This window comes from Urocitellus parryii, chromosome 4, assembly GCF_045843805.1.
Source record: "Urocitellus parryii isolate mUroPar1 chromosome 4, mUroPar1.hap1, whole genome shotgun sequence".
In the NCBI taxonomy this organism is placed as follows: Eukaryota; Metazoa; Chordata; class Mammalia; order Rodentia; family Sciuridae; genus Urocitellus; species Urocitellus parryii.
In genome coordinates, this window is record NC_135534.1 from 30,417,959 (window position 1) to 30,430,248 (window position 12,290).

Below are 12,290 nucleotides of genomic sequence, written 5' to 3' on the forward strand. Positions count from 1 at the left end.
AAAAGAAAAGAAGGATGGAAGGAAGGGAGGGAAATACGTGTGGCCACTACAGATTCCTAAAAATCTCATAATTAGATAACTTAAACCTCAGCCCAGAACTTCTTTGCAGCTTAGTTGTCAAGATTTTCTCCCTTTCCCCCACCTCCATGTATGTGCAAGTTTTAAGTGAAGCGTTGTTTCTTCTCACCTGAAGCTTTAGCAGTTGCGTGAATCCTGCTTCTTTAAGCTCAGTGAGTCATTAACGGCATAACAGCCACCCTGTGCTGCTTAACCTCTCCCCACAGATTCTAAAAATACCCAGAGGACCTCAGAACAAGCAGGGAGCCCTATGTGTGCTATGCAGACTCGGCCTCTAGTTCCTTAGCACCGTCTCTGTGGAGAGGGTTGTCAGCGCGCTCGGCTCTCTATTTCTTTAGTTTTGGTTCCCCTATACCTCTGTTGACACTAAAGAGGAAGGGGTTGAGGGATGGAACAGCATTGACTAGAAGAGAGAAAAAGAGGGAAACTCGTGCCCTCTCTTTTTCCATCTCTCTATAAAACTGAAAAGATGTATCAAGAGATCAGACCAGTCCAGGGAGCAGCACAGATTAGCTGGGATTTAAAATAAAACTCTTTACCAAGAGATCACCTAGAATAACTCTCCCGTATGTATCCATGAAGAGACCCAAGGACCACAGGTTAGTGCTCGCGGAGAACAGGGCTACAGCCTGGCTTATTTTTCAAAGATAAAACAAAGATCAAGCCCCTTTCTGGGGAATCTTTAGGTGGTGTTGATACATACCAGGGACCAGGGACTTCTTAATTCAAGGTCACGTTTTGTTTTATGGACCTGAGGGGCTGAGGGTATTGGCAGCCTAGACTGTGCATCTGCAGTTTCAGAACCAGCTCAGTGTTGGTTGTGTTATCAAACTAGTGAGCAACAGGGTTTTACAAAAGCTGCCCTAGGGATTAAATGATAATAAGAGACAAGTTATGGAAATATGTGAGTCATAACAGACCTGACCTTTTATATACTGCCTGGAAGCCTCGGATGTCTGCTTATTTGGATAATGAACCTGACCTAGTGTAAGCATGCAGAGCAATGTCTTTTGCTGGTGGTGGTCAAATATTATCTATTAGATGCTGCTAGAGATGATCATGGAAAAGAGAAAAAGAGGCCATAATGTCTTACCAACTCTGTGGATGTCTGGACCTCATGGAACATCCTTGTCAGCCATTGGGAATTGCCACGTGGTTAATAGATTGCCCAGAAGTTGTTCTCAGAGCAACCTTTCAGTTGGCCGGTTTCAGCAGAATCCTGGGATTTAAATTAAAAAGTTAAACTTTAAAGGATAAGCATGAGTAAGTTCTTGGGACAGAATGTGCTCAGCATGTTTCCATCCATACGTGAGTGGAGGAAGCTCATGTTCCCTGGACATGTGCTTCTCATTGGAAAATTTGTCTCTGTCTCTCTAGATCGGTTCTCATGGAAAGTCCTTGGCATCTTCTCAAGCTTCAAATAAAGGCTTCTGAGCTCCCAGATTGCTAGGTGGTCACTCCCAGGGAACGTGTCAGAGGCAGGGGTGCCTTGCTCTTTGTGGGTGGGAGTTTGCTTCTCCAGTTTTTCATGTCTACCTTTAAGAGGAAAAAAAAAAAATCTGCATTGCCTATATAAATTGCATCACCTAAGTGTAGCAAAGGATTTAGAATAGTTTATGAGTCAGGGCAGCCTATTAATAATATTAGTAGTAACAGCAGACACAACTCAGTAAGATCTAGCACAGTGCTTCTGTGTGGGCCAGCTGCTGTTCTATGTGTTGCAAAACGCAGTGCAATTAATCCACAGACAATGGATTTTGGACTTATTCCTCTACCTTCTCCTTCCCTTTCTCAGAGCTAAGATTAGTCCGTTTGGCTATGCACCCTTTCTGAACCTACTTTACCTACTAACCCTACTTTACCTGCATCTTTGCAGCCTTGCCTTTGAGTAGAATCTAATTGAAGACAGCTATGGGTTATGTACTTGTTTACAAATTCCTTGTCTTCACATTCTTGTTGATCTCATGGCCAGTAAATTCAAAGCACAGGACTCATTGTTCCAGCGGAGAGATTCAGTTACAAGGACCCAGTTCCCTTGCCCCTTTTTACTCCACACATTAGAAACGTTCTTAATTTCATGCTGGTGGTTCTTAATTTTCATTAAAAGGCGGTACAGTGGATGTTCAGAGTTGCTCAGAGAAACACCGATTGCTGATGTGACTGAAAAGGGAAACTCTTTGGGAGATAAAGATTTTAACAAGTCAGTCTAGGCTTGTGACAGATTTAAATGGCTTCAGATCAGCCAGGCCTCATGTTGGTTCTTTTTTTTTTTTTTTTTTTTGCCTTTGGTGAAAGATGTACCCTATGCTACAGGGAGTGGCTCTCGTGTCTTCCCAGGAGGCACAGCCCAGGCTCTCTGGTGTCATCACCCAAACAACCTTCCAGGGAGTCCCTAAGGCATTGTTTTGTAAAGGCATCCATCCAGCTGTTTCCACTTGAGCCTGACGATTGGATCTGGGGGTTCTGCTGTTTCCAAATTGGCATATTGACTTCCTTTTTCAGAATTTGGAACCCTGAGCTGTGAATGGGTTTTGGGGATGGGCTGAAAGGGTGTTGTTCACATTTTCAAGTGTAAAACTGGGCCTGGCTTTGTGAAGCTCCTCTGGTTCAGTCTGGCTTTATTCTGACCTAAAGGACTAAAGGGACTTCCAAATTTCTTTACCATGCTGGCTCCCTTTACAAGGTCCAAGTGTTTACTGAAATGGGTTTTGAGTCTTATTCTTACAGAAAAACTCATGTTGGAAGGAAGGACAGGGGTGTTTGTAATTTTCGAGGTAAATTAGAACATAGGTACTAAAATAGGTGACTTAGGCCCCCAAAGCAAACAAAACAACGGAAGCTCTTTCTATTTGCTGAGGGTCTGAGTTACCTGGAGTTGACAAGCCTGACAGGTGACATTAATTGGATGATGGCCAAGTCAGCATGATTCTGCCAGGCTTTCTAGGGCTACTTCCCAGGGTCTGCTGGGGTTCCCTTCCTGGTACTTGCTTAATGATTTTTGCACCTTGAAAGCCTTCACACAGTGGAGTGAGCACGGGCTTTCGCTCTGGGGAGTGTGTGGGTTTAAACCACTAAGCTGTCTGGTTGATGGACCAGTTACTCAGGCTTTTGGAGCTCATGGCTCCCCATTCAAAGGACCGAAGGGAATGATGGATGGGGAGCACCTGCTCCCTGGTTGTGCTCTGTGGCATTTGTCTGGTTCACTCCATGTCCCACTCTTGGAGTTGAAGACAAACCAGGGGATGATTTGACAAAGATTGCAAGTCCAATATTGATTGGAAGAAAGAGATGCCTACAGTCTCTGGAGGCACATGGTTTCCAGGTTCTAACGCCAGCTCTACTGCTGACTTGCTGTGTGGCCTGAACTCTCTCATCAGTCTCCTAATCTGTGAAGTGGGTATGATAATAATGCCTCCTCCCCCCCTAAAGCAGCGATGAGTTTTAAAGAAGTGAATGCAGGAGAGGGTTTTACCTTGTATAGGAGGGAGACTGCCGACTCCATTTATCCTTTATCCTTCTGGCTCTCAGCCATCTTGACCCTTGTGAGGATACCTGGGTCTTCCTGGCTTGCTCATTCCTCAGTGTGTAGAGTCCTGTTACATTTCTGGAGCCTCATGCCTGCCCACATGTGACCTTTTACCTCGGGAGGTTGTAGCCCTTCCTAGCAGCGGCCATCCGTGTGTGTGGATGGAGTAGATTGGCTGGGAACATGAGCCAAAGGCAGGGAGATGGTGGATTAGCACAGCAAAGCCTGTGGGAGTGTGCTGTTCTGCTGAATCAGGTCCAGCTTGCTCAATGTAAGCATCGCCAGCGTAAAAAAAAAAAAAAAAAGAAATTATTATTCACAATTTAAAACACATTTAATGTTAAATCAAGGTGAGCACACATTTGCATGCATATGTAGAAACAAGGTAATCTGATTATAATTGCAAAACAAGCATGTTCGTTTATACACTGGGAAAGTCAGTGGCTTTTTTTGTCATTTGAATGTAACAATTATTTTTATTTTGAGATAGTTTTATACTTGTGGAAGAACTGCAAAAATAATATATAGAATTCCCATATTCTCCCTGCCCAACTGCCTGTAATGCCATCTTACATAACCACAGAACCTTGAGCAAAGCTAAGAAATTAGCCTGCTGCTAATACTGCTGCTTAGAGCTTAGGTGGATGCCACCCGTGTTCCCACGAAGGGCCTTTGTCTGCTCCCCCACGTGCACTTAGCTGCCCTGTCTCCATCGTCCCCCCACACTGCCTCCATGGGGGTTCCTCGGTGTCTCCATATCTTCATGACCTTGACACTTTCAAAGAGGACTGATCAGTTATTCTGTAGAAATATTCCTCGATTTGGGATTATCCGATTACTTTCCCAATTTTCAGCTTTTTAATTGCCTGCACTCCATACATTTTACTGCTCAAGGATCCAGTGACAAGTGGAAGTTATTAGTCCTAGTTATCTAGCTATTTCTGAGACTAGCCTGACTGAGCATTATAGATCCTGGAGGGTGGGAGTATGGATTCTGGAGCCAGACGACCTGGGTTCTGTTCATGGCTCAGTGACTTATCTGCTGTGTGATCCTGTGAATATTACTTGACTTTTCTGTGCCTTGATGTCATCTACAGAACGGGAATGATAATGTAGCTGACAAAGCACAGAGAACAGTGGCTCATGGGTAGCCATCTGCACTAGGTCTTCCCTGTTGCCATGGCAGCACCCTCCCCCCTCGCCCCCTCCTGTGCAGGTGCAGTGAAACACTGATGTCATACCTCAGCTCTGCAGGTTGTGCTGGCACTGATGGCTTTGCAGCAAGCCCTGGGGTGTCCAAGCACGGCTCTCATGTCCTAGCTGGAGTAGCTGCTTCAACCAGAGGGCCCGCGCCCTGGGTCTGGCACTTGTTGGGGCTCAGTATCCAGGCCCACTAGCTGCCCTCTCTCCAGCCCTGCACAGCTGCCCTGAGATCTGCTTGGAAACAGCTCCAGGCTCCCCTTTCCTGCCCTCCTTTCCTGACCCCCTTGTGTGTCTCTTGGGCTTCCTACCTGGGCCCTCTCCTCACCTTGCTGCTCTGGGTGGAGGGGAAGGGTGGGCGTGGTGGCTAGCTGGGTTTGCTTCTAGCCCTGCTTCTTAAGAAGCACCGAAGTCTCTGTTCTTCCTCTTCGTGGTATCCAACAGTGGCTGGTAAAAGCAATCACTGTTAAAGTTACTGAGGTTTCTTCTCTAAATGGTACCACTGTTATTTTATTGAATCCTCATCATGACTATAAATACTAATGACATAAATACTAAGTCAATCCCAGGAAGAAATTGCAAAACAGAGTTTTAGGTAACTTGTCCAAGATCACACAGCTAAGACGTGGAGGAAGCAGAACTCAAACCAGACCTGATTTGGGAGCCCACGTTCTCCCCCACTGTCTATGAGGGATAACTAAGATCATCTACCCAGAGCATTTAGCAAAGTGCCTGGCTCAGAGTTAATACTTTAAATTTTAGCTTTTATTAATCCCATGATCTGATTTTGGTGGCCTCTGGCTCCTAGGGGATCTGACTCTGGGATGCTGTTTCTAGTGTTTGCTAGTCCCTGATCTGTGCCCATTTCCCACACAAGTGTGCCCCCTGCCTGTGGTGCAGTAGCTCTGCAAGCCCCCACTCAGGAGATGGGATCACTGATGGCTGTGGAGTTCACCTTGATACAGCTCAGCCTGCAGTCCTCCACCTGTTTTAGACTAACTCAATTTCTGGTGTCTTCACCCACTTCTATCTAGTTTCACTTTGTACCTTGACCTTGGTTCTGCTTCTCTGACCAATTATTCTGTTTTTCCTCCCTCACCCACAGCCTGGCCTCACCTCCTGCCCAGGTCAGCTGCTTCCTTGCTCTTTGCTTGGTCTCTGTGGCCGGCCATGTGGCACAGTCTTGGGCAGATCCTCATGGGTGGTGATCCTGCTGGGCTTGCCCAACTCATGAGGGACCCAACCCTACTAAGGAAAGAGCTGCATTTGGCCCTGGGCCTGGAAGTCTGAAGGAAGGTCTTCAAAGTAGGAGGGATTGTGAGAGGACAGAAGCAGAAGGGACAGGAGGCAGGAGGTGGCCTGCATTTCAGATGTGACACTTCACTCCCTGGTCCCAGGATGCCCCTTTCCTCACTCACTCTGTGTGACTCGGAGGCCCTTTGTGTTCTCTGGGCTGTCATGTCACCCTCCCTGAAAAGACGTAGCTCAGCCCTGCTTTGTGGCCTTAGAGCTTCTGAATTTGGAGCCCTGAGCTGCACACAGGCCCAAGTCTCTGACCATGATCATATAGTGGGCAGAGCCCAGTTGCCTCAGGCAGATGTGCTAAACAAGCTCTGGCAAGTTTCTGAAATCCCTCTATGCCTCAGTTTCTCCATCTGTAAAATGGAGATCCTCCCAACTGCACAAAATTAAGGATTAAATAAATTCACACAAGTAAAAGGCTTAAGAAAGCACTGGCATCTGGTAAGCACTCCAGAAGGGTTATGGACCAAAATAATTCTATAACTGGCAATTTCTGGAGGCCATGTAAAGCGTTGTTCTTGCTTTTGGGGCTGGTCCTGGCTTAGATCCTTCCTGGTTATTGAGAATAGGTTTGCAATAAGCACTCGAGGATTTGAGTCTAAATATCTCAAATAAATCGCAGGACATGTGTGCTGGGAGATGCTAGAAGCAGTAGAAGAGTTTCTGTCTCGCTCAGGGAGTTTTAACTTGCGCCCCTGCTTGGCCTCCACTGGGTATGTGCAGACAGACCTCACCTCTCACATCGCCACTCCTGTGAGCCCTTCCCTCCTCTCATGAGTCTGGGCTGGAGAGCTTAGAAGGCAGACTCTGCTCCTTGGAATTCTCTTCTAATCCATCAATTCCACCTGTCAGGCTCCAGAGTTTGCCCTGACTTGGGCCTACTTCTTCTTCAGCTGGTGAGGAAGGTGGTTTACTACAACTCAGCACAGTCCTTGCCCACCTAGATGCATCCTGCAGGCCACTAAAGGTCAGTAGGAAAGGGCGGAGGAATGTCCTGTGGTCAGCCTCAACCCCATCACTTTCTCTGAGGGCCTGGGCTAGGTTCCTGGAATGATCATTCCTTTGACCTTCAGCAAGGCCAAGCTCATTTTCCTTCATCTGAAAAATGAGGCTCATAATGCCGTATTCTTATCGAGGTGCTGTGCAGAAGAAAGTGGGTGCTCTGAACTAGCCTTTGCCCAGCCGGTGGCTTAAGCACATCCTAAGCATTAGTGATGATTGAGGCTGACATCTGACCTGCGGCCTAATTATAGGTAGCATGTACTTTCTCTTCCCAGCCTTCGCCCAAGCTGCTCCTTCTGCCTCCCCTCAGTGTCCTCTCCTCTCACCCTCACTTGCTATGAGTCTGTTGAAATACTACCTTACTTAGCCGGGCACCGTGGTGCCCGCCTGTAATCCCAGCAGCTCGGGAGGCTGAGGCAAGGAGGATCGTGAGTTTGAATCCAGACTCACTAGAAGCAAGGTGCTAAGCAACTCAATGAGACACTGTCTGTAAATAAAATACAAAATAGGGCTGGAGATGTGGCTTAGGGTTCTAGTGCTTCTGAGTTCAATCCCTGGTCCCCCCCCCAAAAAAAATTACCTTACTTATCTCTAATTCTTATTTTCAAGAATCAGATTCTGCATTAAAGGCCTGGATGGGCATTCTCAGGAGTCTCCCATGAGTCTTCCAGATATGGTATTTCTATATGGACCATTTCTTGCTTTGCCGGCTGGAGCTGCGTGTCATGTTCTGAGTTTCGCTGGCATTAGTGATGTATTTGAGTCACTACCAGGCTGTCCTACCCCTGCTCCCTCCCTCAGTCCATACGCCCTGGTATCCACCATGAGTATCTGTTCTCAGAGGGCAGGGCCAGCCTTGTGTGGCCTGCAGGTGGAGCACAGAAGGCAGCCAATGAAAAGTCAGAATTAGTGGAAGCTTGAAGTGCAGGTGAACTCTTTTCTGGCACCTGTGTGTGTGGCTCTGTCACACTCTGGTGGCTCTGGGGATCTGGTGTTTGGAATAATGCTGTCACAAGCATCAACAAAGCCGTTTTCACAAATAGGAGAACATGTTTCTATCCCGTGTTCTCCTTCTTGCAGATGCCACTTTGCAGCCTCAGGTGTCTGTGGCCGTGGCTCTGAGCTCTTGATGCCATGTCTGTCACGAGCCTCCTGAGGACACCCAACCAGTCCTTTACTGCAGCACGGAGGGGCCAAATCCAAGCCATTCAGAGTCCAGCAGATGCTGGGAGGTGGAGCAGTTGTTCTGGTCTGTTCCACCTGTCCCAGGGCTCCCAACATGGGCTTGGGCCTCTGCTGCAGACTCCTGGGTGTGCTCTGGGAGACCCTGTGGTGGGTGGAGAGCTCCCCTCAGTCCTCTGTCCCAGGGTCCCTTAAACGATTTAGCTCCCTTATCCCCAAAGCCCCTGTGCTTCCCATTCCCAGCCCCAGAAGGGGGTTCCATTCATTCTCTGTACATTGTTTTGCTTCAACTTGGGGTCAGGGAGAGTCAGAGGCCTCTGATAGGAGACCTTGAGCCTTGTAGCTAATCCTAGACTAAGGACAGAAAGCCCGAAACACACTCAGACCTCGTGGGTCACGCTGATGGCTAGCTTGCAAAATTTCTGCTGAAATGGTGTCCAATCCTCCCCTCTTCGTCCTTTGAGTTCCATGAGAAATGACACCCCTCTGTCCTTGATCACCAAACCCCTTCAGTCTCTGAGAAGGTCGTGGGGCAAAGACCGTGACACGCTCGGCCTGTCTCATTTCTGCTGTTCACTCACGGCCCACTCCAGAGCAGAACTTGGTGTCTGAGGTCCAAAGAGGGATGTGGTGTGTTGTCCCCCAGATGTGTGCTTTTCTGCAATTTTAGAGTATTCTCTGCAGGTGGAAAGGAATGAGCAACTAAGATCAGGGGGGAAGTGTATCAGTGGAATCTTAAAAATAAAAATGAACAGGACTGACATTTTCCACACTCGTCTCTATCACAAGGTAAACGACAGGTCTCCGTACCACTGATGCTTCTCCAAGAGATGATAGGTGAGACCCCGGCCTTCATGTGCCTTCCTCCACAAAGGTGAACCTCAGGCCAAGTCAGCACATTTTGGGGGCCAAAGACCTGGCAGGAGCATCAGAACTGGGCCTGAGTCCGCTCCCCCTGATTGCCTATGTCCTGGACCAATGCACTCTGTATTTGAGTGTGAGGAGTTAGGAAAGATAAAACAGGGCAGGGATAACAATACCTGACTCAAGATACAGAGGAGAAGCAAGGCTGTGGGACCTTGAGGGGTTGCTTAACTGGGTCTTACTTTCTTCATCTGTAGAATGGGTATCAAAATACCTATCACACATATTTGGTGATAATAAATAATAATGCTATCCATAACAGGTTGAGCACGACTCTTGGCTGAGCATTTTCTGAAAGCCTTCACATAATGAAGGACTATGATTCTCCCCATTTTGTGGATGGGACTATGATTTTCCCCATTTTGTAGATGAGAAAAGAGCTCAGAGAGGTGTAGTGACTGCCAAGGTCACACAGCTAAGAGATGGTAGAGCAGGAACCAAACTTACATCTGATAGGCTGTAAAATCTGTGTTATCCATAATTCAACCATTCAGGTGTAAGGATCCAGGGAAATAATACACCTTTATTCAAAGTGCAAAAGGGATGCCCTGGTAAAGTGAAAGATGATGTGAGGAGCACACGAGGTGACTGGGTACTGTGACGAGAAATTAAGTGCCATTGTACAGTGTGGTGAGAAAATGATTTCTTTTTCAGTTCTCTGTCAGTCTTTCTCATTATGACAGAGACCAAAGCTTGGTCAGGTTCTGTTGTGTCTTTGAAACTGTCCTAGTAGCTTTAAACTTCCCTTTTTTAACAAAGAGCTAGCAGGGGGCAAAACAGCCATATTCAGCGGGTCTTCGGTAGAAGGACCTTCTTCAGTAGAAAGTCCTTGCTCTCAGTCATTTTCATGCCCACCTTATGCTAATGGCGAGTGATACTGGTTTTTCTGTTGGCGGTGGTAATGTGAAATTTCCTCTTGGAATGCGTGGGTTGAAGTTCAAAGCATCAGTCAGTGTCAAAGCCAGTGTCAAACTTTATCAGGAAAGGAATGATAGAGGCGATACTCAGACATGGAAAAGATAGCCAAGGCTGATGGTGAGTGTGCAAGACGTGGTGAGAAGCCTCTGGCAGTAGTTACCAGCTGATGCACAGCACATGGTTCCCAATCAGTAGAGGTCCAGGGCAGAGGAAAGGAAAGGCGTGGCTTTCACTAATGATCTGTTGGAGGAGAAAAGAAACAAGCCATTTGTAAAATGAATGAGGCAGCCTTTCTCCTAACAAGTTCGTTTTGGTCCTCATTGACATAGAAGCTGAGTGCTGGGATGGAGCTCCATCTCAGGGTCAGATCCTCTCTTGGGAAGCTTCAGATGGGAAAGGACTTCCCCAAGGTCGCCCCTGCTGAGAGGAACTGCAGCGTGACGATGACTTTCATTCCTTTCTGGCCAACCTCCACCATCCGTAGTCTTCCCACAACAGCAACCAGGACTGAGCTGACTCACTGAAGCCCACACAGCTCAGGGTCAGACCCAGCAGTCCGTAGGTGCTCATCAACTCCCCAGCACTGCACAAGGCACAGTGAGTTACAGAGACTCACAAAGGGAAGGAAGTAAATAATTGTCTCCAAACTCTAGGAGCTGACAGGGTTCTGCTGTCTGATTTTGCTCTAAGAAGAATGTCGTTGGTGACCTAAGTAGCACAGGCTTACTATCAACGAGTTAGCTAAGAAGGTTCCCAAGAATTGAAAAGCTATTAGTCAGCTTTTATCAGGTTATGCTGCAGTAACAACCATCCCCAAATTTCAGTGGTTTCCAACAATAAAATTTTGCTTATTATGTCTGTTATTTATTGGTTGCAGGTCAACTATAGATGTTCCCCATGTCTCCTTCTGAGGGGACCCAGGTGGAAGAAATAGCCCCTACCTGGTTGGTGCCTCTCTTGTAGCAGAGGGGGAAAAGAGTAATGTCAGAACCATGGAAAGTTCTTAATACTTCTGCTTGGAAGTGATAAGTGTGACTTGGATTCTGTATTGATTTGGGTTCCTAGGAGATGCTTCTAGGACAAGGGTTCAGGCGTATGTAGCTCATTTAGGAGGATTAGAAACACCAGAGGGGAAGTGAGACAGGAAGGGAAGCCAGCCAGGAAAATGTGGGTTAAAAAGTTAGCTATACTCCGCAGCAAACTTGAGTTAAATCCCATTTCCCATGGGCAAATTCTGGAAAACAGGTAAAACAGAGTTATCCTCTCAGGGATCAGGGGAGCTGGATATTTACACATCCAAACCTGTCAGTCTTTGGTTGAGGGTTACTTCCAGGGGCTTTGATTCCCCAGCACCGATGGCCTGTGTGGACACAGGCAGAACAGCCATCTAGCTTCTAGAAAGACCTCAGACACAAGATAGGCATAAGCAGCTGGAAGCTGGCCTAGGAGTGATGAGGTGAAGGGACTTCATTGGCCAAAGAATCACACGGCAAAGAAAATCTTCAGGGATGGGGGAGTGTCATCCTCCCACTGAGCTTCCAAATTCCCAGATATTTGAGAACAAAAACATTTTGCAACGTGTCCTGAGCCCTGATGTATGAAGTCAGCAGAGTTGATCACAGCACCTTGATCTTGGCACTGCTGGCATTGGGCTGGATAGCTCTGCACCGTGGAGGGCTGTCCTGTGCACTCCAGGATATTTAGCGGTGTCCCTGACCTCTCACCCACCAGATTCCTGCAGCTTCCTTGCTTTCTGTCTCCCATGTGTAATAACCAAAAATGTCCTCAGACGTTGCCAAATGTTCCGTGGGGGCAAAATCACCCTTTCACCCCGAAAACCAGTGAGGTACACCATACGTGCATGGCTAATTCTCAAGGAATTGCAATAAAGAGTAGGTGGCTGGATGGAGGAGGTGACAACCTAATGGGAGAGACTAACGGACACATAGCCTATAATGTCAAGTCACTCTATGTTACAACAATTTGAAATAGTTTCAAATATGAAGAATAAATTGTTCAGGAGTGGGGAAACATTAGTTCTGTTAAGAGTTGGAAATGGTCAAAGAAGGCTTTACAGATGTGAGATAGCTGAGCAAGGTTTTGAAGGTTGAAGAGGGGTTTTCCAGATGAGCAATACCACATGTGGAATTTAAGTGTC

The 12,290-nt window shown here is 47.1% G+C and overlaps 1 protein-coding gene across 1 annotated transcript in view; it reads left to right on the top strand.

Moving 5' to 3' along the window:
* Positions 1-332: 332 nt before the first annotated feature.
* Slc1a2 (solute carrier family 1 member 2) overlaps positions 333-12,290 on the top strand; it is a 115,177-nt gene continuing 103,219 nt past the window's right edge. The window contains exon 1 of the mRNA XM_026405123.2: positions 333-677. Coding sequence (XP_026260908.1) covers positions 655-677 — 23 coding nt within the window. The 5' untranslated portion in view covers positions 333-654. The remainder of the gene's footprint in view (positions 678-12,290) is intronic.